The 24,982-nt window shown below is 56.1% G+C and overlaps 8 protein-coding genes across 8 annotated transcripts; 6 read left to right on the top strand and 2 right to left on the bottom strand.

The window, feature by feature from the left end:
- Window positions 1–215: 215 nt before the first annotated feature.
- Window positions 216–2,148, top strand: DICSQDRAFT_78669 (uncharacterized protein). Its single transcript, XM_007361510.1, has 6 exons — window positions 216–507; window positions 583–718; window positions 776–1,286; window positions 1,348–1,471; window positions 1,526–1,549; window positions 1,840–2,148. Exons 1-6 carry the CDS (start codon window positions 305–307, stop codon window positions 1,856–1,858), a joined length of 1,017 nt encoding a protein of 338 aa, XP_007361572.1. The 5' UTR covers window positions 216–304; the 3' UTR covers window positions 1,859–2,148.
- A 4,065-nt stretch (window positions 2,149–6,213) lies between these two features.
- Window positions 6,214–7,858, top strand: DICSQDRAFT_50096 (P-loop containing nucleoside triphosphate hydrolase protein; the record flags this gene model as incomplete). Its single annotated transcript, XM_007361511.1, has 8 exons — window positions 6,214–6,530; window positions 6,615–6,796; window positions 6,853–6,891; window positions 6,956–7,053; window positions 7,110–7,187; window positions 7,243–7,303; window positions 7,368–7,561; window positions 7,625–7,858. Coding segments are annotated over 8 exons (1,203 nt in total), but the record flags the coding sequence as incomplete, so codon positions are not given.
- Window positions 7,859–8,418: 560 nt separating this feature from the next.
- DICSQDRAFT_152276 (uncharacterized protein) lies at window positions 8,419–10,072 on the top strand. The gene is made up of 3 exons (XM_007361512.1): window positions 8,419–8,653; window positions 8,716–9,733; window positions 9,798–10,072. Exons 1-2 carry the CDS (start codon window positions 8,467–8,469, stop codon window positions 9,471–9,473), a joined length of 945 nt encoding a protein of 314 aa, XP_007361574.1. The 5' UTR covers window positions 8,419–8,466; the 3' UTR covers window positions 9,474–9,733; window positions 9,798–10,072.
- A 1,134-nt stretch (window positions 10,073–11,206) lies between these two features.
- On the bottom strand, window positions 11,207–12,933 carry DICSQDRAFT_98357 (GTP binding protein). Its single transcript, XM_007361513.1, has 6 exons — window positions 12,707–12,933; window positions 12,507–12,635; window positions 12,373–12,454; window positions 11,929–12,280; window positions 11,726–11,874; window positions 11,207–11,655 (listed from the first exon to the last, which is right to left on the bottom strand). Exons 1-6 carry the CDS (start codon window positions 12,819–12,821, stop codon window positions 11,535–11,537), a joined length of 948 nt encoding a protein of 315 aa, XP_007361575.1. The 5' UTR covers window positions 12,822–12,933; the 3' UTR covers window positions 11,207–11,534.
- Window positions 12,934–13,131: 198 nt separating this feature from the next.
- DICSQDRAFT_132455 (uncharacterized protein) lies at window positions 13,132–14,814 on the top strand. The gene is made up of 3 exons (XM_007361514.1): window positions 13,132–13,289; window positions 13,373–14,144; window positions 14,202–14,814. Exons 2-3 carry the CDS (start codon window positions 13,388–13,390, stop codon window positions 14,558–14,560), a joined length of 1,116 nt encoding a protein of 371 aa, XP_007361576.1. The 5' UTR covers window positions 13,132–13,289; window positions 13,373–13,387; the 3' UTR covers window positions 14,561–14,814.
- A 238-nt stretch (window positions 14,815–15,052) lies between these two features.
- On the top strand, window positions 15,053–17,696 carry DICSQDRAFT_78681 (WD40 repeat-like protein). The gene is made up of 8 exons (XM_007361515.1): window positions 15,053–15,275; window positions 15,360–15,454; window positions 15,516–16,467; window positions 16,582–16,774; window positions 16,885–17,185; window positions 17,245–17,334; window positions 17,421–17,444; window positions 17,517–17,696. Exons 1-8 carry the CDS (start codon window positions 15,155–15,157, stop codon window positions 17,571–17,573), a joined length of 1,833 nt encoding a protein of 610 aa, XP_007361577.1. The 5' UTR covers window positions 15,053–15,154; the 3' UTR covers window positions 17,574–17,696.
- An 819-nt stretch (window positions 17,697–18,515) lies between these two features.
- On the top strand, window positions 18,516–19,990 carry DICSQDRAFT_124305 (terpenoid synthase; the record flags this gene model as incomplete). The annotated part of the gene is made up of 5 exons (XM_007361516.1): window positions 18,516–18,952; window positions 19,046–19,190; window positions 19,288–19,422; window positions 19,535–19,603; window positions 19,685–19,990. 5 exons carry the CDS (start codon window positions 18,516–18,518, stop codon window positions 19,988–19,990), a joined length of 1,092 nt encoding a protein of 363 aa, XP_007361578.1.
- Window positions 19,991–20,451: 461 nt separating this feature from the next.
- Window positions 20,452–24,772, bottom strand: DICSQDRAFT_143665 (uncharacterized protein; the record flags this gene model as incomplete). Its single annotated transcript, XM_007361517.1, has 15 exons — window positions 20,452–20,703; window positions 20,755–20,882; window positions 20,934–20,970; window positions 21,026–21,101; window positions 21,156–21,373; window positions 21,431–22,013; window positions 22,065–22,199; window positions 22,255–22,295; window positions 22,345–22,513; window positions 22,574–22,886; window positions 22,956–23,216; window positions 23,268–23,289; window positions 23,349–23,905; window positions 23,964–24,252; window positions 24,308–24,772. The coding sequence occupies 15 exons, from the start codon at window positions 24,770–24,772 to the stop codon at window positions 20,452–20,454; spliced, it is 3,546 nt and encodes a 1,181-aa protein (XP_007361579.1).
- Window positions 24,773–24,982: the final 210 nt, after the last annotated feature.

Here is a 24,982-nt window from a genome sequence, read left to right on the forward strand (position 1 = left end):
AAATGTAGGATACGAACCGTAATGACAGTGTACTGTACTTCGTGCAGTGTACACGGTATGACCATTGATGCGTGTTGCGTCGTCAGTGACTGTCGAATGGGGTCAGGAGAGAGAGCAAGGGAGAGGATACTCGAAAGTTCTGGAGATCGACCTCGATCGCACCAGCGTCATTTGCGCACATCTCAATAAATTCATCTTACTCTCCTCCTTACCTTCGGCAAGGCCCTGTTCTCTCTCTCAGCTATAGTGCTGTTCCAATCCTCTTCGTAACCTCAACTGCGGCGTGCAAGATCTTCCAGATACGATGGCGAGCACGATTCCTCAGCCCATGGCGCCCAGCACGGCGAACTGGCACTGGAAGAACAAGACGGTCACGTCCTGGGCGAAGCAATGGTTCGACCGCGAGTTGACAAGCGTACGCGTGTCTGGAGATGGAAGTGAGGAGGTTGCTGTCAGTCGTGTGGTGGAGGTGGATGGGGACGTTGAGCTGGGACAGCGGAAAAGCAAGTGCGTGTTATGTCCCTTTGTCTGGTGCACCTGGTGTGGCGGGGAGTATCGCACAGCTAACGTGTGCGCGTGTAGGCTGATCACGATCTATGACTGCAAGGTCGTACTGAACTGGTCGGGCACCGCGTCGGACGGGACCGCCGTCGAGGGCAAGCTGACTATTCCTGAGGTCTCGCACGAGAATACGCTCGACGGCACCTCCGACTACGTCGTACGTGGATCTCTGACCCCAACGCTTCCTGTGCTTTCAACGCTCACTCCGTTGCAGTACGAATGGAGCCTAACCACTTCGCGCTCCCCGGCGGTCGATGCGCTCTTCCAGCTGGCGAAGTCACGTCTGCCCGCCGCGCTCGAGGCCAAGTTCTCCACGTTCCCCGCCGCGATCATCGACACGCATGGCAAAGACCTGACAGTCTCCGCGGACCCCTCACGGCAGGGCACGCCTGTACCCTCTGGGGCCCCATCTGGTTCTGTTTCCGACTCCACTGCGGCGAAGAAGGCGGACGCAGCCCCAACTGTGAAGAAGACGGAGAAGGCGAACAACACGACGACGGTGACGGTGGACGCGCACTTCATGGCGGCGGCGGACGACCTGTTCTCGCTGCTGACGGACGAGCGGAGGATACCGCAGTGGACGCGCGCCCCCGCGAAGGGTGCTGCGGAGCCGGGGAAGGAGTATAGTTTGTTCGGGGGTGGGGTGACGGGCACATTCGTCAGCGTAGAGCCGCCCAAGCAGTTTGTGCAGACGTGGAAGCTGTCGAGTCCGACGTGGCCGTCGGGTGGGTGGTTGGGTAATATCTCCTAGAGGGTTGCTGCAGTTGTGCTAACGTTTGTTGGTAGATCATACTGCTACTCTCACGACGACGTTGGATCAGGGCAGTGACTCGACGAAGGTGACATGGCAGCTCGATGGTGTTCCTCTAGGTATAGAGGAGGAGATCACTCGCAACCTCAACGGCTACTAGTATGTGCTTGAGATCGACTTTCCTACATGATTTTAACTCACCACACCTCACAGCGTGCACGGGCTGAAGTCCATCGGGTATGTACAAGTCCATCCTTACGTTCCTCCACCCCAAAAGAAACGCCTCCCGGCCGATGCGCACACGAAGCGGAAGCAAGCAGGTAAAACGCAGAGCGCTGCGTCTAACGCTTGCTTGGCGGTCGGCTTGGCGAGTCTCGCGCTTGCGACCGCGTTCGCTTTCCCGTACTTCTACAGCCGGCCGTGAACACTGTCTGGGTCTGGGGGCTCTGCTCTGCTCGCTCGGTATCCTGTTTTACTGTATGTTCGTGTAATTGACACCCTCTTTTTGGGCTTGTGTGTATGCACAGGTTGGGCACGGTGCTGTGATGAACACGACGCTAGGCAAAATGTGCCGAGGACGCTGATGGCCGGTGCTGGAAGACGGACCGGAAGGGCGGGGACGCTGGTGGAAGATGGGTTTGGGGTGTCGGGGGTCGCGCGTCGCGAGAGGCGTACGTGGGACCGGCGCGCTGTTTGGCGCGTCGGGAGTTGTTGTCGCAGACGGGTGAGCGAGAGCGTGCTACCCGCGTAGTTTTGCTCAATCAATGTAGAGAAGCATAGAACACAATGTATTTCTGGATACCTTCTCTGTGCCGGCTCGACACTGCGCAGAAAAAACCAAAGATGCAGAGTATTTGGGTAGAGGTCTCGGTCGTCCGCTCAACGCAACGCTGTAAACTACCCGGAGCGCGCATGGTTAGCGCTGTTGCCATAGGCTACACGCTCCCGTGACTGGAATACGCGATGGCGCCTAAGGGAAGCGCATTACGTCCTGCGTTCTCTTCGGGTTTGTTCCCGCTGTCGCCCTCGACCGTCTCCGTGCCCCTTCTTCTTCGACCCATCGCCCACGACCTCTTCACGACCAGCCCAACGACGCAGGTCCCGTGTTTCGCATTTCTTGTCAAACACTACATGCTGTGAGCGTTCCTGTTCCCGAATGACATCCGGACGTGCGAAACTGAATGTTGATCCGCTTCATCTCGGCACTGCAAATCGCTGCGCCCGTCACTACTTACTTGCGCTGGTCAACGTGGTCGCGGTTCGTTTTGCAGAATTTTGGGCGTCTGACGTCTTGTTAGGCCAAACCCAGGGAGTTACCGACCTCGACGTTCACCGTCCATGTCTCTATGACCATCGAAGACCCTCCATGGAAGAAAAAGAGTGAGTCCCTCCTCATTTGTTTGTTTCATCCCGCCATGCATGTCGCATCAAGACCTGCCCATCTTGCGTCACCGAACTGTTCACCAGCACAGGCTACTGCCGCCGAGACTGCACCGTGGTCAAGTCCGAAGAAGAATGTGTGGGGTCGTCGGCGACGACCTCGTTTCGTCATTCGCGCAACTCCGTCTTCTGATTGGTCGTACATGGCTGACGACCGATGTCTCATAAAGCGCGCCCATGTCCCTTCTACTCGCAGGGCCGTTGTCTCTTCGCAGACTCGTGCAACTTCATGCACACTGTCAGGATTCGACGACCGGACAGCGTGCTGGGCTCCGAAGACTCAGACCAGCCGGACTTTCGCCTGCGCATCGACTCCCCCACTCCGGCCAAGACCGTGCGGTTTACGTCGCCGTCTAGGTCACCCCGCACCACAAGTCTGCTTCTGGCACTGGGAGATGTCATCCAGCTTGAGGAGGAGGAGGAGGGTGACTGGGAGGAAGGGGAATCGGGAGAGCTCGAGTCGTCATCTGGAGAAGGCTCAGAGGGGCGCACCAGCGGGGACTATTCCCATGCGGGTCCTGTCGCTGCCTCGAGTAGCACAGGAAATTTAGAGCCGAATCCCCCTGGACTTCATTCCGGTGCGGTCTCGGATAACTCTCTTCGACCTACACCCATACTCGGACTCAGCGAAGACGCAAGGAGGCTGCTTCATTGCATCCCCTCCCCTCCTCGGGATGCTTCGCCTCATCTCCCGGAAGCTTCCATAACGGACGGCTCAGCAACCCTCGTGGACGGATCCTCGTCGTGGTCGGGGACTCCCAGTGCAAGTACGGCCATCATTGACGAGGACGTTACCGTTGCACGCTTCCGCCACTCGATGACGTCTCAAGATCCTCTACACTCAAATCGTGAATCAATCAGCTCGTATCTGCAAGATTCTCCAGGGGGTTCTGCGATCGTTTCGGACTACTTCCCGTCTAGGCGCACTTCCGAGGCCCCGGACTTATACTCGCCGTCAAGGCGAGCGTCCACCGTATTCGAAGTGCACTCTCCTGCTCCCTCCTGTTCCGGGCCCGCTCCCATCGCGCCGGAGTCTCTACCCCTGCCACTTTCACCCAACTCTCCTCCCTCAGACATTCCCGACATCCAGCCACCCGCACGCCCAACGTCCACAGTGCCCGAGCTTCGTCGACTCTCCATCCTCTCCCACCGGAGCCGTTTCACAGTTTCCTCGCACGACTCCATCTCATCTGGTCTCCTCTCCCCCATCGACCTCACAGGCGCGCGGCGCATCAGTTTCGCGAGCATCCCAGGAGCTCTCGAACGTGAAGAGTCATTCGACTCCGGCTACGCGGAGTTCTCGGGGCCAGAACCGATGCGGCGGTCACCTCCACGCAGCCCGCGGCGGCTTTCGACGCTCTCGATCTTGTCGTCCCCGTTCGGCTCGCCGTCGGCGCGCATGGCTCAAGCAGGGGCCGGGGCTGGGGTGTCGGGTCTCTTCTCGCCGAGGTTTGGGGCGTTCACAAATTCGCTTACACGGGATGCACATGATGGAGAGTCGGGCCACTCTAGGAATGATAGCGTGGACTCGCAGCAATTTACGCGGGAGGACGCGGAGGTCGCGATCCAGGTGCAGCGCCAGTCCGGGGCGTCGTTCGAAGACATCCCAGCTGATCCAGAGGAGTCGTCCCTGTTCAGCGCACTGAACGCATCCGAGTTTTTGGGCGCCGAGGATGATTTGCTGCACGCGGGCGAGGCGTCATTCGGGTCGGACGACTCGATGGCGTCGTTGTACGACCAGTACTACACCCCGACAACGCATACAAGGTCTGTCCCTGATGGCGAGGGCGAGGGCGAGCAGGAGGCGTCGCCCACGGTGATGTTCAGGTCCTACGCGCCCCACCAATCACCACTGCGGGATGAACAGGGTGATGCTTCGCCACTCGACTTCAGCTATCTGCAAGAGACGTCGCCTGCGACCGTTATGGGCTCTCAGGAACCGTCGCCCCAGACTGTCGTTGCTTCGCAGGAACCCTCTCCGGCGAATGTAACGGTCGTCCCGGATTCACCAGAAGCTGCTGAGGAGCAATCGTTCGCGACCTCAGATTTCTACGAGGAGCTCGCATACTTGGATCCCGAAGACATCCAGGAAGACATCTCAGTCGCTGCTGACGACTCTCAACAAGCCGGTCCTAGTACCTCCTTTGCTCGTTCTCCGTCCGCTGCCTCTTCCCTATCAGAGGCGCCTCGCGTGTTCTCTCCTATCACTCGTCCTCCTTCCTCTGCCTCGTCCGTGCAAGTTCCCAACTTCTCACTACCCAACAGTGCCCGCAACTCTATCGTTTTTGCCGCTCCCAGTCGAGCCGCTTCACCCGCCGCCTCAGTGCTAGACGAGAGCGCCGCGGAGAGCACGAGTCGACCTGCTTCTGCGCTCAGCCAGCATAGCGGGGGCTTGCGACGGCTGTCCCTGCAATCTGCTGCGTCGATGCACTCGTCGCAGTCTTCTCAGTCTGCGTCGAGGAAGGTTCCCTTCGGGTTCCGGACCTCGGTCTCGGACCGTTCGCAGTTGGCCCGTCCCGATAGCCTCCGTTTAAAGCCCCCACCATTGCTGGCAGTCGAGAACGTGCAGGAGGATACCCAGTCGCGGGCCACTACGCCTCTCTCGCCGGTCGAGGAGACGCCGTTGACCGGTTCTTCGACTTCGTCAAATCCTAGGAAATTGAAACCTCTTCGTTTGGTGAGTCGTTAGCTCAGCCTGGTCTCCCTATGAATGTCTGATCATCGCCGTCCGTAGTCCATGATTCTCAGTTCGTCCTCGTCGTCGCTTGGCTCTGCATATCCTTCATCCAGCATCCCATCACTCACCACGGCTACCACTGCAACAACCGGTGCGCCTCCCATCATCTATCTAACGAGTGTTGCGCTGACGTTGCTTTAGCTTTCACCCCATCGTCCCCAACTGTATCATCAGATTACTCGTTATCTCATAATACATTGGTGCGTCCTATGTGCTCAGGCGACGTGCTTGAACCGAATGCCATCAACAGCTTTCATCTCCGCGTTCAAGCACTATACCTTCCCATCTACGCAATACCATCGGATCCTCACAACCTAACTCTCCTTTGCATATTAATCCTGCTATCGCTTCTCCGGGTCTGCAACCTGCATCTGCCCCCGCTACCCGCCCCCTCTCCTGGAGCAACCGCTTCTCCCGCAAGTCGTTGCTTTACCAGCCTTCGCGCCGCTACTCCGCTGTCCTAGAGCAGAGACAAGAAGAACAGTACGCGCGCTCGGAGAGTAGGCTCTCGGAGCCTATCGACTCGTTCGACGAGCGTCAGGAAGACGAGTATTATGGACATGATGATGCCGATCAAGCCGATGATACTATCCGCCGACCTGTTTCCGCAGAACCATCTGCACGTGATCCTTCCATCTTCGCTGTTCAACAGGCCATCCAGCAGCAGAGGCGACAGTCCACATTATCTACCGCACAGTCACATCGAATCTCACTTCTTGTGGAGCCTGTCCATGCCATTGCGACGCCACGCCCTACCCTGCTCTTTGCTCTCGCAAGTGACAACGTCGAGGAAGTCCGCCGTGTTCTCGAGAGCGGGGAGGCGAACATCAATGATGACGCTGCACCGCAGTCAGCTCTCGCGTTCACCATCGCCAACGACCAGCTGAAGAACAAGATGAAGATGGTTAAGCTGCTCCTTGCGTACGGTGCCGACACCTCCGTGCTGCGTGATGCAGAGGAAGACGAGCGTGAGGAACGGTCGTCCCGAAGAGGCTCAGGTCGCCTGTCCAGATTGTTGCAGAACGTGGACCCTGCCACTCGGTGAGTGCATATTGAGGCGCAGCATCACGGATGGCCTTCAACTGAGATGTGGCCTCGCCGTGGTTCGTGTTCGTGATCGCTCAGGTACTACATTGAGCGCGCGGACTCGCCTCAGACTCGCCGCGCTTCCGCGCTGATTCACAGGTCGTACTTTCGCCCGCTGACGCGGGTCCGATACGAGCTGATTGGCCAGGACCGGGTGTTGGAGCAGCTCTTCCGTGTCCTGAGTATGCCGTCAATGGCGCCCATCGTTGTCCTGCTTTGCGGTGAGTATGAGGCCATCGTGAGTGCTTTGGAGACTCAGCTGAAAGGTCCTGTGCAGGACCAAGTGGCCATGGCAAGAGCCTGCTTGCGCGTAAATGTGAGTCATCCCGCGGCTCGACTTGAACGATCATTCTCACCGACCTCCCATCCGCCGCGTGCAGTCGGGTCTCTGTTGGGCGTGCCCACGCACACAGTCAACATGACCACTCTACGGGACACTAACGACATATGGAAGAGCCATTCCATTGCTCCTCATGAAGTATGTAATATACTTAGCAGAGCGTTCACGCCGTTGCTCACCTAAGAAATATCTAGGAACCCTCGGACAAATCTCTCAAGGACTTTTTGATCGAGAATGAGGGAAAGCGTTGTGTTGTCGTGCTCGATGCAAGTGTTTGAATCCCGATTGACAGTCACCGTACATGACTAGAGCTGTCTCGTTATACAGGAAATCGAGAAGACGCAGGACGAGAAGATACTGTCGTCGTTACTGATGCCATGGGAGTACGGTAAGTGAAGAGGTCACAGCATTCATATTCCATGTCTCTCGCTCATATGTATGGCTCCTTGCAGGCCGCTGCTCCTTTGAGGCTGGGTACCGCCACGTTGATGTATCAAAGGTGATCTGGCTCGGCACATCCAACATCGGTCACAATCTCGTGTTTGAGCATCAAGATCAGCGCCCCTCGCCAGGAACACAACTTTCTCGCGAGGAGTATGTCGACCTCATGGGCCTGCTCCGCCCACGGGTTTCGGAACGGCTTGGAGTATGTAACTTTCCTCAGCGCGGCTGAGAATAGTGACTGCAGTGGCTGACGTTACTCTTACAGCCATCCTTGCTTTCTCGCGTCACCGCCGTTTTGCCCTTCGTCGCGTTTACAACTGATGAAAAGATGGCGCTAGCCGCCGAGGCTCTGCACTCCTTGGTTGGGGAGACGGTGACTGATATGCCGCCTGCGACACGGGACCTCATTGTGCGGACCTCGCTGAACTCATACATCCCATCTGAGGGTGCAAGGTCGCTGTACCGCGCGGTTTCGACTCTGTTGTTGGACACGATCTAACAGAACATAGGCTATTCGATCTCTTTGGCTGGAACACACAGGCTCTCGAAGCAAGCGATGCTTGAACCTTTCAATGACCTTCGCACACATCAATACCTCGGTCATTCCACGGTCATTCCACCCTGCTCCCGCACATGTTTTCCAAAGACTGTCGATGACCGCGAGCGTAATGCCACTTATGTGTACTCGAGTAAAATATGCGGCTTGACTTACTTACAGGCTGAAGGGGAACACCAGGTAGCTCATTGCGTTATGATGTAGGTATGCAGTGGTATCACGATGTACCTACTTGCAGCAGTTAGTCGACATGGCAACGCCACCAGGCGGTGGGACACTCACCGTTCCAGATATATATCAGGGTTTGATGGATGTACTCTGCGGTGGCAAAGGGGCTCATATCAGCGCGACGGTACCTGAAACTTGCGACTGGGATGATTGGATGCCCTGTCCCGGTCGCCCGACGTTGATGGGCGCGGACAGCCTCGAGCAGGATATGATGGCAGCGATGTCACATATACTCCTTTGTTCTCTTCCTCAACGTCTTTGCTTTCCTGTCCTGTCCTTTCCCTTTCCCTCCCTTTCGTCTCGTTCCTTTTCTGCTTGTATTAATGGCCGTTATTGCTTCTACTCATGCCCGCGCATTCCAGCGCAAGGACTTCCAGGCACACAATGTCGTCCGTAGCATTCTTCCCCGAGCTACTACCACAGAAAACGGACAGCCAGTCGTCAACCCTCTCCCCGTCTCTGTTCGGGTGTTGACGGCCTTTTTTGTGATCCTGGGAGTGTTGCTCTTGGGTGAGTCGTAGTTCAAAGTACCAGATATGCACCAGAACCAAACAATGCATGGATTGAACTAGGCATCGCTACATGGCGAATTGTCGTCTGGAAGCGTCGCAAGGCTATGACCGCCTCCCAGAAGTTCCGCAAAGATAGCTTCATCCCTAGCGAGAAGATCAGACCGATCGCGGAGGGAAAGCCGATGGAGAAGCAGGAGGTTCTCGTCATCCTCCCTATGGAACCGCCCGCGACAGTGCAGCATTCCGCTAAGTGGGTGCCTCAAATTCCGAAGGGCCATGATGGCTCGGCCGTCGTCGATGTCAAGGTATCGATGGGTGAGGCCGCCAGGTCCCCACCCCCGACCTACACGGCTTACAAGTCCCCCGCGAGCACTCCGTCTACATCGCCTCGGCCGCCCGCATTGAACCTCCCCATCCTCACAGTGACGCATGAAGACAACAGCAACATGCTCTCCGTCCCCGCAGTCGCATCCCCCGTCCCGAGCCCCCGCCGCACGTCTTCGTTCCTGAAGGAGGCACCCGCTGAGAACAACCTCAAGCCGAAGCCGTCGATCAAGGGCCAGAAGCTCCCGCGCAAGATGCTCGTCGAGCACACCTTTATCCCGTCCCTCGCAGACGAGCTCTCGGTCAAAGTGGGCGAGGTCCTCACCATGCTCGAGGAGTACGAGGACGAGTGGTGCCTTGTCGAGCGCCTCGGCTCCCGCTCCGGTGAACGCGGCGTTGTGCCGCGCTTCTGCCTGAAGGAGCGCCCTCGGGGCCATAAGCGTGGCCAATCCTCTACCTCCGTCCGGAGCGGTGCGAGTTCCAAGACGCAGTGAGCGTGTAGACCGTCCGCTCTAGCATGATCACGACTTTGTCACGACATTGCTTCGACGATCCGCGTAGCCACTACTCTCTTGGGCCGCACTGATTACCCCCTCCCTACGCACGCTAACCTCGACCACTCCCCGAGAGCACGGGAACTTCACCACCTCCAACCCCACCCACATCGCCCCGGAGTGCGCAGACTCCTCACGACAATCGCTTACCGTAGTCATTCTTAACTTTGAGGTATTTATTACTTAATCTTGGCATATCAGTACGTCTGTTTCACTTCTTTGCCTCTACACTATTCTCACCTCTTGCCCTTCCACAAAACGCAGTTTGCGTCCAAAGCCCCTTTCGGCCCATTGCGACTTATCTCGCCTTTGCGTCCGCTGTCCGCGGCTAGTACTATTTATCGATCTGCCACTGGCACGTACAGGTCGTCTGGAACCCCGCATTGCATACCCGTTTGCGACGCAGGTGCGCGCACGGCTGGCTGTTTCGCAGTGCACTTTACGTTCCCGTCCTGCCAGTCAGATCCGTTTCGCGCTATCTCCTGTAACCCCGCAGTCCACCGAGTGTCAATACATAGTATTAAAGAACCCGATCTCCCATCCGTGTCCTTCGCTGGATTCAGAGTTCAGAGCAGAAAATCGCACACGATTTCCATATACCTCTAGGATAGCAAGGATCACACTGTACCGCGGCACCGAGCAGAGGTCAATACTTCTGGACCTAGCCACGGGTCGGCTACATCATGCACACATCATAACGTCGAGGCTAGCTTGTGAGGCTCCGAGCCGACCCCGAATCGAGTTTAACGTCGATAAGCTCTTGTCACTGGCCTTTCACTGTGGACCCTTCTAGTAACTCGGAAACCGAAGAGTCTCAGGAATGTTTCGCCGCAAAACATGGGGGCATCTAGCGTCCGCGGCGTGATCGCAAATCCCCCAGTGGCTTAGGACACCGACGTCACACCGTACCCGACCCCCGAACAAGGATCTGCACAGTCGCGGGGATAGATGGTTAAATGGCGGATGCCTGGAGAGTGCTTGTTCAGTGTCACGGTCGTATGCTGGGCAGGCTGTGTAAGCCTTAAGCAGAGGGAGGCCGAGCAGGGTAGATGCCGCCGCAGAGAAGCTCTTCCTCGTTATTGTTTTGCCCTCCGGGAGAGGCGAGTAAACCCGGCATCTATACATCTCCGGCTACTCTGGCCACTCAAGCGACGCGGGAGAAGCTCGCACCCTGAGCTACCATCGTCTTCACTGCTCGTGCACCTCGGCGCCGCACCTCGGACAACTATACTCCACGCAGTGCAGGCAATTTAGCTACATCTCAATGTGCGAGAGCGTCGGGCAGCTTGATATGTCCGTCGAGTCGTGGCAGGATCTCTTCGAAGCTCCTGGGCAGCTTATGGAAGAATTTGGGCTCAGTGATCTCCCAAGGCTTCTGAGGGCCAACACCACTGGGTCGGATGATACCGAGAATGAAGTCAAGATCTGTGATACATACCCATTAAGACTGGAAGACGTGTGCGGTCCCACCGTTGCGATCGGGCACTCATAGCATCAAGCCCTGCATCTTGCGATTGCGGTCTTTACAGGGTCGAAAGATGACGTGCACATGGAGCTGTCAGGGAGAATTTCAGCATGTATATGCAGTCGCAACTACCATAAACAACGTACCATCTGCCGACCTGGTTTGATGTACGGGCATGACATTGCGCTTTTAGCTGTTCTTCGGGATAGACTGTGTTTCCCAATACCCATGGTCGGCCGACACCAGCAGTTATGGACAAGCAGAAGAAGGTATGCTATTAGAAACGAGCGTAGAGGCACATCGGCAATACGAGACAACACAGAGTATAGAGGCACTATATGAGGCAACCAAAGTCAACATCCAAAGGGCGCAAACGAGTATGGGTGGGAGAGGATAGATCAACAACGAGCGTTCGGCGGCAACAGTAACGGCAACACAGTCAGAATGAGCGAAGGGAATTCCAACTGTGGGGGTATCACTTCCGCACGTAAGCATGCGGCAGCCGGAGCTTAGGATATGCAGGGAATTGCACGCGTTTACTGCGCCGCGGCCGACGGGCGGGCGTTGGTCTGCTCCTTGAGCGCGAGCAGCTGTTTTGATCGGAAAGCCTCGTAGTGGATCTGTGCCGTCGTCTCGATGAGGTCCTGGAGGTGCGTCCTGTCCAATCGCGTACATGCTTACGCTTAGCACAGAATATAGAGATACAGAATTATGGGGAAGACCGTACCTAGTGAGGAAGTTGCGGAGGTAGACGAACTCGGAGTGCCTCTCGTCCTCGACGTTGACCACACCCCAGCGGTTCTTGCGGCCGCGAACGGGCTTGCCGTCAACAATGACAGTGCGCTCTGAACCGACGATAGCGAAGGGGATCATGCTCTGTAGCCGCGTCGTGAGTACTGGTATGGAAGTGGAAGGGAATGGAAGACGCACCCTGATGCTCTCGTTGAGCTGAATCTCCTCCTCGTCATTCTCCTCCGTGTCAAATGGATAGAGACGGATGTTATGGTATACGAGCTCTTCCCGGATCTTTTGCTTGAACGCATCCCGCTCCTCGAGCGTCAAGCTGTCGGACTTGGCAATGATAGGCACAACGTTGACGACCTCGGACAGCTTCTTCATAACGATGACGTCGATAGGCCGGAGAGAGTGGCCGGTAGGGTTGATGAAGAAGAGCGCACAGTGAATGCGTGTGTCCTGGATGTGGCGGTCGCGCTGCGCGGTGAGCTCCTTGCGGAGGTACGCGCTGTGCTGGTCCTTAATGTACTTCACGATCGGGTCCCAGCTGCGAACACAAGCGGAAGCAGAGGGGACACGTCAAACCAACGTTTCCACGTGTACAGAAGGAGGGAGGGTCTGGGGGGAAGGTGGACGTACCAGTTTTCGTTGTTCACGTTGTCGCCGTAGCCAGGGGTGTCAACGATGTTCAGACGCAGTCGCACGCCGTTCTCAACAATGACTAGAGGAGTATTGAGCCACTTCTAGACTATACAAGGTGTGAAGGTACGAACCATGAGAGACGGGATGGATCTCCGTCGTCTGCCTGACGGGCTCATCCGCCTCGAGACGACCCTTCGAGTCGATGAGGTGGGACGCGAAGATGGTGTTGATGAGCGTCGACTTTCCGAGACCAGTCTGACCTATTGCAGGTACCACCACTGTCAATCAAGCAAACCACAGACAATAGCAACGGGCGCTGAGGCATGCATACCAACGACGATGATGTTGAACTGGAAGCCGCGCTTCAAGAGCTTGTGCTCAATCTGCTGGGTGATGGTGTCAAAACCAACGTAGGAGTTGGCGCGGATCTCTTCAGCGGTGGCCATATCGAAAGCACGAGGAGCGGGAGAAGGAAACGGGAGGAGAGGACGACGAGGAATGAGCGACGGGGAGGGCAGTCGGTGGACGTGGACGACAACAGAGACCGCTGTCAACGCGCGGAAACGCCCAAATTTCCTATACCCCCTGGGTAAGCTGGCATAGTCTGGGAAGTGAGTGCTTCTATGCACCGCTTCAACTCCGATTACTCAAATTATCGAGAGGGTAAGAAAGGGGTCTTATCATGCCCAGTTATGTAAAGGGGTTCTAGCGGCCGAATGATCAATGGAGGTACAGACCCGCTTGCTGCCAGCGGCCACATCGTGAGACTCGTGTTTGAGATCGGTCGTTGGAATGATGAGATTTTCAGCAGCTATACAGGGCCTAACTATGCTCCTATCTGGGGTATCCCTTCAACCGCCACGCTGTCAGGTCGAGAGGACAGAGGCCAGCAAGCCGCCCTGCGAGCTATCCTGGTGAGCCCACAGTTCTCAGCTTCTCGAGCTATCTCATCGGCCAAGCTTATGCACTGTGTACTGAATTGGTTGGGCTACTACAGACACGCAGCCCAGTCATGCCTCCCTATCTACCGCAGGAGCTCATCGACGAGGCCATCGACTACCTCTGGAACGATGTCAAGGCCCTCACAGCGTGCGCACTCGCCTCCCAGTCATGTCTGCCCTCCGCACGGACGCACCTTTTCCACGACCAAACGCTGCTCGGCGCGAAGTCCTGCTCGCGCTTCGAAGCCTTCTTAGAGTCCTCGCCCGACGTTACTCGCTACATCCGGACGCTCTCTATCAGCGAGCCCACCAGCTCTGCGTACGCTCAGGAGTGGGTCAACCGCGTGCCCATCCTCGTGGCCAGGCTCCAGCGGCTCGCGACGCTTGAACTCGTCGGGCTCCACTACGTATCGCTCCAGCGATGCTCGAAGCAGACCCTCGCCGCGTTCGGCAAGCTCGAGAAGCTCGTCTTCGCAGACGTGTACTTCGACCACTTCCTTGACCTCAACACCCTCCTCGCCTCCTCCCACAATGTCACAAACGCCCTCTTCTACCGTGTCGGGTGGGGGAACCCCTCTCCCGCTTACGAAGAGTTTCCGAGCCCAGTTCCCCTCCGCTTGAAGCGGCTCGTTGTGGACTCGTGGGCGTCGTCCGTGATATTGCGACAGTGGTTGCTGCCCTGCGCTGAACTAGCCGGCGAAGTCAACCTGCGGACACTCATGGTCCGTTGGCGTGAGCGCGATTCGATGGACGTTCTCAACTCGCTTTTCCGCGTGTGCGGCTCCGCGCTAGAGCACCTCTACGTGGAGCTCCCAACCATGAAAGAGGGTTCGTATCTCTTCTAATCTACGAATTCACGGCGCTGATTCTCCGCCCTATTGTTAGATTCACAGGAAGTCCCGAGCCTGTATCACAACACGCGCCTGCGCATACTTGAGATCGACGGGCTAGTGCTCCCCGGATGCGTCCAGTGGACGTCGGCGCTGCTGCAGGAGTTACGCTCGACGCAGCTTGAGACGCTCGCGATCTCGCTCCTCGTCCTCCGCAATGACGTCTTGGCCGCGTTCGAGTGGGGCAAGCTCGACGCGGTCTTGGCACAGTCGGAATTCAAGGACGTCGCCCTCGTGATCAACGTTAACCGCGCGCTGCACCCGCATAACGATCCTGATGCACTGCGGTCAGCCGTTAGAGGTTATTTGCCCTTGGCTGTTAGGCGAGGGAAGTTGACTATTAGGTGCTCTTGATGCCCATACCTACCACACTTCGCTGAAATCTCTGCGAGTGTCAACATCTATACCCTCTAGCTGTATCTAATCGGTGTATTTAGGGCCTTTATTTGGGTAGAACAGAGGGGGGAGCTAGCTCTTCGTGCTCTCTAGAATCATTTTACGTGCTCGTCGTTACATTGGCATACTCACGATGTGGTTTGCCACTGCGATGTCCTGCTCATGTGACATTGCAACAGAAGTCCAAGGGGACTGAGGACAAATTATTATCAGCCTAAATGTTCTAGCAAGGCTTGGCACTGCTTCTTATGAGCCGCCTTGTCTTGACCTGCACATTATGACAGCCCCATTTTCCCGCTGTGAACCGATGCCCAAGAGCACGACGAGCTGCGCGCAGCCGACGACTGGGACGACGATGTCTTAGGCGCCGTTCGAACCGGACCGGTCAGCGATGAAGCTCGATGAAGCTTAAGTTGGAAGCGCCCAAGTTGCATGGAAACTCGGTGCCCCGTTCCGGGCAGCCCAACGCAATGCCCTTGCGCCTGCTGCCATCCGCCACACCCTACCCTCAATCACCTTTGAAACGCTACCGAACGCTCACGCTCAACTACAATGCCGTTCCGAGCGTACTTAGCCGACTACGAGAGGAGACATGGGCCAGTGACTGACCACACTGGCTACAGTGGTGGCGGGGGTGGCGTGGACACAGGACGGGATGTCCGGGAACGGGAAGGTACGTTTCCGTCTGCCATTGCATCGCGGGGTGTTTCCTGTAGGTGTGAATTGGTGTATGTGCTTACGTTCGTCGTATACGTAGAGCTGGCGTTCAGGATATTGGCGTCATTGCCGAGATCCAGCCTTGCGGTGCTCCAGCATAGGATTGAGCCGCTGCTGAAGTTGGACATTGTCGGGGTGCGTATCCGCCTCTATAGACGGAATACAAACATGGCTGATGTACGGTTTGTGGATGTAGTTGTTGCCGACAGAGGTCGCACTCGAAGTATTCTCGTACCTGCCCTACCAATCGCTCCTCACGTGTGCTCTTGTGTGCACGCGGTGGCGCGTTTTAGCAGACGACCAAACTCTTTGGAAGAGCCTATGTCTGGAGCGAAAATGGGAATGGCGCGTCCGCCCGGATGCGCATGAAACCGGCGCAAGAAGCCCCCCCGGCGAGCATGTCGAATCAGATTTGGATGACGAGGGGATGGGAGACGAAGAGGACGATGACCTCATGCACGTCGACGACTCTGGATTCGCATCCATGGATATCAACGGACATGACACAGTTCGCGTCGGCCTACCGTCGACTTCCTCATTCTCAGCAACTGCCCATCTATCCCTAACCATCAATTCCTCTCACACACTCCCCGATCTCCTCGCTGGCCCGTCGAGGGGTAGAATGCAATCCCCTCGTGAACGCCACTCCGCCCCATCACTCCTGCATACTTCCGCGGTTCAGAAACTTGCTCTCGCGTCTCCGCCAAATCCCGATCCAAAGCCAGACTACAAGACCCTGCACCAGACGCACGTCAAGCTCAGGAATCGTTTCACGACCGGCCAGTACACGCTCTCGAACTTGCAAACGCGCGGCACCCCCAACGGGCATACGAACACGATATACTGCCTGCAGCTGTATACGTACCCCGAGAGCGGCACGCAGGTGCTCTTCACGGGCTCCAAAGACCGCACCGTGCGCGAGTGGGACCTCCAGACAGGCGCGGTGATCCGCGTGCTCGAGGGCGCGCACGAGAGCTCGGTGCTGAGCATCTGCGTGCACCGCGGCCTCCTCGCCAGCGCGAGCAGCGACAGATGCGTCGTCGTGTGGGACCTGGCGCACAACAAGGTGATTAGGACGATCCGCGACCATGAGGATAGCGTCCTCTGTGTGCGCTTTGACGACAAGAGACTCGTGTCGTGTTCCAAAGGTTCGTGTTGTGCTTGTGCTTTCTCGTTCCTCCGATCCACAGGAACGTGGGATTGCCGCGGGACTGGGACTTGCCTCTTGGTGAACTTCATATGCTAACGTAGTGTGAGTGCAGACAGGACGGTTCGGACATACCTCTTCCCGCATCTAGGGCAGCAGCATGTGCTTAGTGCGCACCGCGCCGCGGTGAACGCCGTCTCAATCGCGAACAAGCACATCATTTCCGTTTCTGGAGATAGGTCGCTCCGACTTTGGGACGCGGACACTGGGGCGTGCCTACGCACGTTTGAGAACCATCACCGCCGTGGGTACGTGCACGTCGCACAGACGTCTACCTCCTTGTTGGGATTGCAATCGCGAGGCGTTGTTGCTGACATCCAACATGTCCGATTCTGGTCGGCGTTGTTCTGTCCCATAGGATCGCAAGCATTGACTACAAGCATCCATTTGTGCTGTCCGGATCATCCGATAAACACATCCGGCTACTTGATGTCTCCACTCTGCAGGGTTGGTCGACCAACCCTGCCGTGACGGACAAACCGGCGGCGCCTGGTGGCCTTGGGCGTACTGTCTCGGTTGTCTGCGAGTCTTGCGGAAGCAGTACCTCTGCTGGAGAGCCTTCTCAGCCTCCGCGTCGGCGCGCGCACGAAGATCTCGTGCGCAGCGTTGCCCTTAGCTCGGATCTCGTCATCAGTGGGAGTTACGACTTCACCGTCAAGGTATGACAGCATGTTCCGAATCTGTCATCGAAGTACGTGGCTGAACAATGGGCTCATAGGTTTGGGATCGAAAGACGGGCGCACTTGTTGCCGACCTCGCCGGGGGGCATACGGGCCGCATCTTCTGCGTGGGGTCTGATTGCACGAAGGTGAGTCACGATACGTTCCCGAATGGCTGATGCTGATACCAATTTTGTACGTTGCCGTTGCTCTGTTGCTGCGCGATAATCCGCAGATCGTCTCCTGTGGTGAGGACCAGGTAAGCACTGTGCCCGTTGTCATAGTTTGAGGCCTGTATCGCTAATGCTACTCGTCTCTCCGTCATGAACAGAGGATATGCATATGGGACTTCTCGCATGGGATCGATACGTCATACCTCAAGCTCTGATTATGCGGCCTGCGACATTGGCCTTCTGGCGTTGGCACGGATCGGTGTCGCTCTCGCCCATTGTTGTACTGTACTCCCGGGATACTGAATGTCTGGACTATCCACACGCTCATTGACAGTAGCTTCTTGGATGTTTGGCTGTGCGATCTCCGGGCTGGCGCCAAGATCAAGATTGGAAGCATCGCAGAGCCTGAGCTTATGCAACGTGCCTCCTCCCATCCTCCGATTCCATGCATCAGGAATCAGCTAATACGCAGCAGCAGAGTGACTGACAGTGGACAGAAGCGAGTATGTGCCTATCCTTTTACCGCGGTTTGCAAGCGTGACGTGTGTCTGCAGGCGCGCCGTCCGTGTATGTGGCGTCACATCTCATCATGCGCGCCCGGAGGTCCGCGGGATCGCAAGCGACGGTTGCGACCTAGTGCGGCGCGCCATATCACCCCCTTGGCTGTCATCTGGAATTGCCGCGACAAACGCGAGGGGAGAAAGAGGCCGGTAAATGAAGTGCACTGCGTTCCTGACATCCGTGACAGCTCGGCACCCTGTCTGAATGACAGTGCATCCTGAACCATGACAATAGTTTCGGGCTATGAACGCGGCCGTGGCGTGCACGGGGGGGTGCCGGTAAAGCGGTAAGTCGTGGGTCCCGCAGGAAACCCGTATGTTTAGATTGCGCGCAACGCGCCTCGCATGCGTTCCTGTCCTTGGGTTTGGTTGTTTGGTTCGATCCGCAAGCTTGTTCAATTCTCGCCGCTCGGCCGACGTAGACTCCCCGTATAAAATATGGGAGGCCGAATCCACTTTCTGTCTTCGTCAGACTCTCATTGCTCGTTCCTTCGAACAGCACCCCGCCTCCCTCTCGAGCCTCCTTTCTTCGTTAACTTTCACAATTCCTAGCCTAATACATTCGGCTAACTGATAGCTACCCATCCTTCGCTTACCATGCCCGTGCCCGTCCCAAAAACCACCCCGGTCCCAGACCACTTTATCCTCCCCGATCTCGTCTCACACTGCAACTTCCCTCTCGCTTACCATCCGCATGGCGACACCGTTGCCGCCGAGTCCGTCCGGTGGCTCGACGAGGGGTGTCCCGAGCTGTCCCCCAAAGCCCGCAAGGCTCTATACGGACTACAGGCGGGCGAGCTCACCGCGTATTGCTATCCGTTCTGCAGCACGGAACGACTGCGGGTCGTGAGCGACTTCATGAACTACCTCTTCCACCTCGACAATGTCTCGGACGGGATGGTACGCAAAGGCACCGAGGAGCTCGCGGATTGCGTCATGAACGCACTCTGGTTCCCCGACCGGTACATGCCCACCACATGTGAAGGAAAGGACCAGCCGATGGAAGAAGTCAGCGCAGGGAAGCTCGCCAGAGAGTGCGTACTGAGTCACTTATGACTGTGATCTGCGCAGCCCTCTGTACACGTTGCTGACGGAGCGCGTGGTTCCTCGTTCTTCTTTGTTCGCAGTTACTGGACCAGGTGCACGAGGGATGCAAAGCCCGGGCCGCAGGCTCGCTTCAAGGAGAGCCTAGAGCTCTTCTTCGAAGCCGTTCACCAGCAGGCGAGAGATCGCGATAGCAAACTTATCCCAGATCTAGATTCGTACATCAGCGTGAGTACCTTGCGAGTTCTCGGCGCCGGAGGATGTTGCCCGCATGTTGAACACTTTGATCTGACCGGCGGTTCTCATCATTGGCTCTCTCACACAGGTCCGGCGTGACACGAGCGGGTGCAAGCCCGTGTTTGACTTGATTGAATATGCGATGGACATCGACCTTCCGGAGCATGTCGTGCGGCATCCGATCATCCAGGCCTTGAGCCAGGGCGCGAACGATCTCGTTACTGTGAGTGGCGTCTATCCGATCCGGTACTGCGGCGAATGATTAACCACCCGTTGCGATGAGACAGTGGAGCAATGTAAGCCTTCAGTCTGACTGTGTGGAGTCTTGTGGCCAGGTGCCAACACACATACAACAGGACATATTCTCCTATAACGTAGAGCAAGCTCGTGGCGATACTCACAATGTGCGTTTATCGCACCTTTCGTGATCATGTCCCGACTTTGCCACTCTGGCTCAAGGCTGATACTTTGCCACAACATTGCAGATGATCGTAATCCTCATGGAGTTGCGTGGCTGCGACCTGCAGACGGCGATCGACTTTGTCGGCGAGCTGTGCAAGCAAACTATCGATACCTTCATGGAGAATCAGCGGAACGTGCCGTCATTCGGCCCGAGGCTAGACCGGGACGTTGCGCTATATGTTCAAGGGCTGCAAGACTGGATCGTGGGTTCTCTCCATTGGAGCTTCATGAGCGAACGCTACTTCGGCAAATCTGGGGCGGCGGTCAAGAAACACCGGATCGTGAAGCTCCTCCCCCGTCGTCCAAAAGCTCTGCGAGTCGGAGCATAGCCGTGGTATGTCGCAGCGAGACATAACTGTCAGATTGTCCACGCTGAAGGCTGACGCACAGTCACAGCTCACGCGGTTTCATCTCCTTACCTTTAGTGTATATTATAATTCACCTTCTCTGACACTGCGGATCACTATCCTTCATACACACTTGACTAACTATCATATGGAACACGCTAAGGCTGCTGTAGTATTGCTTCTAAGTTATATTCCCAGTCGATTAGTCGTACTTAGAGGGGATTCGGATGGATGGTAGCCTGTTACTCCCACGCAAAACGAACAGCTCCTTCGTCTATCCTAAGTATCGAAATGTGGGTGACAAAATAGGATCATGCAATGGTGATGACAACAAGGTAGAAATACATCAGCGAAGACTATCAAAACATATGAGCTACAAGACCCCATAGGTCTTGGATATAAGGTAGTGGGTTATGCTCAAAGATGGCATCCGAGGCGACTGATTAATTGGCGAAGGCCACCCGTTTCTGCTTCTTTCGAGGGGGCTGCGTCGATATTTCGACGTGAACAGCAACTCGACGCCTGGGTATTGAAGGGACTTTCTTTGCCTCTACGACACGAACCCCCGATGGCTGGGGTGAGCTGGACTTCGTATTGTCTCTGGGAAGCATGCTCGGGGGCGGTGCGAACTCAAAAAGCGGCACGTCCAATTTGACGACTTGATCTGCTATAGGGATCGGCAAGAACGTTGGATGCTAGACAGGATAGTCAGGAAGTGCTCTTCCGTTAACAGAGAAAAGACGCACCTCGATGAAGTCGCGGATGGTCCGGTCATCAGTGACCTCCTTCGTGAACTCCTGCTTGCTCTCTTTGAGAGCTTTGCTGCGAGCCACAATGACCTCCTCTGCCGTGTGTCGGATAGCCAATGTCTTGACTAAACCTGATGTCAGCGATTACTGCAAACGAACAGCAGTGAATTACTTACCCATGACTCTGCGCGACTGACCAATACGATGGACACGCTAGCAGGTGTCTTAGCAGAATCCATGGAATATTGAGATAAATGAAAGTGCATACCTTTATGGCCTGCGATTCCACGTCGGCTTTCCAGACAGGTTCGCAGAAGATGACCCGCGACGCAGAGACGAGGTTCCTACAGGCATCGTGAACATGATGCCTCCTGATATGGGCATTTATATTTACTCACAGACCGCGAGCACCGTGCTTCAGTTCCATGAGGAATACACGATATAGATCTGAAGTCTCGAAAGTCGTGATAATTGTCTGCCTGTGTTCGCGTTTGAGCTTTCCGCTGAACTCGAGATACTTTACGCGGACGAGGTCGAGAGCTTCCGCAATGAACGATAGTGTCGCAGGGAATTCCGAGAAAATCAAGAACTTCTCATCCGCTCCGTAAGTCAGAACCTATAAAAGAGGCCATGAAGGACGGGAAACGGCCGAAATAGGTACCAGAAGGCGCACCTCACTCAGGATGTAGTCCAGCTTGGTAGAAGTCGAGTTTCCGATCCGTACGTCTGCCATAGGAGACAACCTCAACAGTGTTGACGCGACAGTCCGCTGTGAAGAGTCTGGCCTCAATGGAGCGACCTCCTCCCCAGTGACGCTCGCCGTCAGTCGTGCGGCTGCGGCCTGATATTCAAGCCGCACTTCCTCGAGCTTCTTCTCCTTTGCTTCACGCTTCATCGATGTAAGAGAATCGTTCGCCGCGTCCTCCTTTCGTCGGCGTTCTCGCTTGTCCTTCGACGATTTCTTCTTCAACTGATTGTGTAGTGCCTCAAACTCCTTCCATCGTCGTTCTTCCTCTATCACGTGCTGTCCCATCGCAACGATATCCCGTACCTTCTTGAGCGGGTGCTGTGTTAGGAAAGCTCGAATTTTCATGAGTGCCATAGGTGGCAGGAGAGGGGGGTCACAGGCTTGCCGGCCTGCCTCAGAGAACATGCTCCAGCCGTTGAAAATATCGCGACTCAGCTTGTCGACACGATGGAAGCAGTGATAGTGCGCCTGTAATGCAAGCCAAATGGGATCGCTCATTGCAGACCGACTGGGGAGGGTTGTTAGTACTCTCGGTGTGGAAAAATGGCATCTCACGAACAGATGTTGGATGGAATCTTTGATCAACGTGAAATCTGCGGAACTCCCATTGCGTCGCTCCAGAGTCTTCAGACATCTCTCCGCATTAGTGAGCCGCTCCGCAAGGTCCTCATCAACTACATGCCAGAACATAACACTGGGTGCCATATCAGCCATGATTATAGAATAGAGCTTCCAAGTCAACCACCTACTGAGAGATGTTTGCAACAAGATGTCGAAGATGCACAGCATTCTACCAATACCATCAGTAAAGAAGCAGTCGAGAAACAAGCCGAACTAACTCGAGGGTGAAACAAGTAATCTTGATCTCTCCGTTCGGAATCAACTGCGTTGACTGCAATCGTAGCCTGGATCAAGTTATACGTCTTGACCGCATAAGGGTCCATGTCGAGCAGGATGGTCTCGTGCTCCAAAAATGGTAGACGAACGTCTTGTTCAACATCCTCAATCCTACACAACAATAGCTAACGTGAGATCCGGTGTACAGCTGCAACCAATTGGTGCACGCACCGATGTCGAACCATAACTGACGCCATAACCTGCGTCAGCACCTGGATATCCCCAGGAAAGGGACCCTCAGGCTCGAAGATAGGGTCAGTAACCAGCGTGCTGAAAGTCTTCGAGTTCGACGCGAAAGGATTCATCAGCAAAAAGTCTGCGAACATTGTCCCGAGCTTGCGGAAGTCTTCCCGCTCGCTGCGATGCCACTTGCGTTGCTCGTTGCTGTCATCGCTACTTGCACTACTTTCTTCCTCCTCTTCGTCGTCGTCATCCGGGTATTGAAGTTCATCTCCTGAGCCGAAGTTGAGACCGAGAAGGTTCGCTAGAGTGAACCGAGTATGATTAACAACAACCGCCTTCAATGTCAACCGTTCGGGAGGGTAGGACTTACTAGTAGGCGTGCCGGTGACAATCCAACGTCGCTCGACGCTTAGCAGTTTGGTGAAGATGGCATAGTCGGTCCGCTTCTCGGCTGCATTGTGACCTTCGTCGACAACAAGCCGTTTCCATCGTATTTGCAGGAGCGGTGACACGTTCTCCAGCCTGCTACATTTGCAGCGTGGCACACGAGCATTTCTGAGCGTTTTGCACTGGCAAGGCTGCATCGTGTACAACTCTTCCGTAGCTTTCTTTCTCGCCTCCTTCGAGAATCCTGTAGACATTCATGGATACGAACCCAATGCCGTTGAGCGAGATCACATACGAGAATGGCTCATCAAGATGATCTACTCGTGCAATGTGGTCAGGTCGTACAGTCGGCTCTGCCAAACATGTAGCGACTCACATCATAGTCAGTCGCAAGCACCGGCGCATCCGGCAGCTCCTCCTTATTCTTCACCACCAGCACCCGCAAAAAGTCCGTGCAGTGCTTCAAAATTTCGCTCGCCCACTGCATATGTAAATTGTCCGGTACGACGACCAGCGTGGCCGTCGTCAAGTACATCACTTTGGGGCTTGAGACGCTCCCGCTCCTCGCCTGGTACCACCCCACGTCGTCCCGCCGGGGTTCAGTGTGCAAGTAGAACGGCACGTTGGCGCGGAGAGGTTCCCAGAGGTTGCGCTGCTCGAGGACGTCTTGCTGGTTGCGGAGCCTGAGGGAGTTGGGGCACACGCGGAGTTGGTGCAACATGATCTCGGTGAGCGACGGGACACCAACGTCGCGGTAGGCCTTGCCCTTCTTCGGGAGCTTCTTGCGCTCCGCCGTGGCGGACGGAGTCTGAAAGTGTCGGATGGCGAGCGGAGTCATCGGGACACGTTCCTCGTGGTAGGTTGCCTCTGGGGAAGAGAGGTCGTCAAGCGTTGCGAGGATGAGCGAGAGCATCATCACGGTCTTGCCGGTACCTGATTTGAGCCACGGAATCAGCATCACTATGGACGGGAAAGAAGCTTCTATACTGACCCAACTCCTCGCATAGGATGCCGCCCGGAACGGGCGACAGCCGAGGGAGCTCAGTAACGATCTCGAAGGTGGCTGGCTGGAGGTAGAATACCCTCCCGTCCATCCCGTGCAAAGCCAAGTATAGCGGGTCTGCAATTGTGTCAGCGCGAGTTTCGCGTGCCATCATAGTCGAGACAGTACGCCGCTGGTACGGGTACAAGGTGCTCCGCAAGCCAGGCAGTTCCCCTACGAGATCTTCCGACGCGGGAGACGGCAAGTCGTTGTAGATGTCCAAGAGGGAGCGATTGTCCTACAACATTACGTCAGCTCATAACCACTCCAAGTATCTATCGCAAGGCGCATACAGCATTCTTCGGCCAGAAAAAAATAGGGGTAGACGAAGACGCCGGGTGCCCATCCCAAAGCGAGCGGTCCTGTTTGATCCTCGGGAAGAGGTCCTTCAGCCGCCTGCGGCCAGGCCGCAGCACCGTGTCCTCGTCCCGCCTCCGCAGCTTCCCACTCGACCCAGGGAGGTCCCAAGGAATCAAGTAGACCCGCACAAACAACTGCGCCTGTGCATCGTGTACCAGGTACGTTGCGGCGACGAACCGATGGCGGACGAGGAAGTCTAGCGCTTCGAGCGTCTCCAAGAAACCCTCGCCGTCGACAATGTCGGCGGCCCGGAAGGATTGTGGGAAGGGCGTCCAGCCGTCCTCCGCCGTCTCCGAGTCTTGATGGCGGCCTGAAAAACCGAGGATTGGAGATCCGATGCGCAGAGTGATGACCCCTACTGGCAGGAAATTCTTCAGGGCGGTGTAGAGGTCCTCCATGTCAGGTAACGCCACGGGAAGTAGACGAGCGGCGTGGTCGGGAATCCTAGCGCTTAGGCTGGGACAAGATTATAAGCAAGAGGGCTCTATGCTCCGCTGTGCGATGACTTGATGGTACTTTTAAAGTAGAAGTCTAGAAAGACAACAGAGGCTGGTACAAGTCGCGAGATGGCTTGCAGATGAGCCAACGATGAGCTAAGGCTCAGGTTG

The sequence above is a fragment of the Dichomitus squalens genome (assembly GCF_000275845.1).
Source record: "Dichomitus squalens LYAD-421 SS1 unplaced genomic scaffold DICSQscaffold_2, whole genome shotgun sequence".
Lineage (NCBI taxonomy): Eukaryota > Fungi > Basidiomycota > Agaricomycetes > Polyporales > Polyporaceae > Dichomitus > Dichomitus squalens.

Bases quoted from the DNA above. Each gene is read 5' to 3' on its own strand.
- DICSQDRAFT_78669 (XM_007361510.1), top strand. From the start codon at position 305: ATGGCGAGCACGATTCCTCAGCCCATGGCGCCCAGCACGGCGAACTGG. The intron at 508-582 runs GTGCGTGTTATG...GTGCGCGTGTAG, and splicing joins CTGGGACAGCGGAAAAGCAA to GCTGATCACGATCTATGACT. The intron at 1,287-1,347 runs GTGGGTGGTTGG...GTTTGTTGGTAG, and splicing joins GAGTCCGACGTGGCCGTCGG to ATCATACTGCTACTCTCACG.
- DICSQDRAFT_152276 (XM_007361512.1), top strand. From the start codon at position 8,467: ATGGCCGTTATTGCTTCTACTCATGCCCGCGCATTCCAGCGCAAGGAC. The intron at 8,654-8,715 runs GTGAGTCGTAGT...GGATTGAACTAG, and splicing joins CCTGGGAGTGTTGCTCTTGG to GCATCGCTACATGGCGAATT.
- DICSQDRAFT_98357 (XM_007361513.1), bottom strand. From the start codon at position 12,821: ATGGCCACCGCTGAAGAGATCCGCGCCAACTCCTACGTTGGTTTTGAC. The intron at 11,875-11,928 runs GTGCGTCTTCCA...ACGCGGCTACAG, and splicing joins AGCTCAACGAGAGCATCAGG to AGCATGATCCCCTTCGCTAT. The intron at 11,656-11,725 runs GTACGGTCTTCC...GCGATTGGACAG, and splicing joins CTCCGCAACTTCCTCACTAG to GACGCACCTCCAGGACCTCA.
- DICSQDRAFT_78681 (XM_007361515.1), top strand. From the start codon at position 15,155: ATGCCGTTCCGAGCGTACTTAGCCGACTACGAGAGGAGACATGGGCCA. The intron at 15,276-15,359 runs GTACGTTTCCGT...TCGTATACGTAG, and splicing joins GGATGTCCGGGAACGGGAAG to AGCTGGCGTTCAGGATATTG. The intron at 17,186-17,244 runs GTATGACAGCAT...ATGGGCTCATAG, and splicing joins GTTACGACTTCACCGTCAAG to GTTTGGGATCGAAAGACGGG.
- DICSQDRAFT_132455 (XM_007361514.1), top strand. From the start codon at position 13,388: ATGCCTCCCTATCTACCGCAGGAGCTCATCGACGAGGCCATCGACTAC. The intron at 14,145-14,201 runs GTTCGTATCTCT...CCCTATTGTTAG, and splicing joins GCTCCCAACCATGAAAGAGG to ATTCACAGGAAGTCCCGAGC.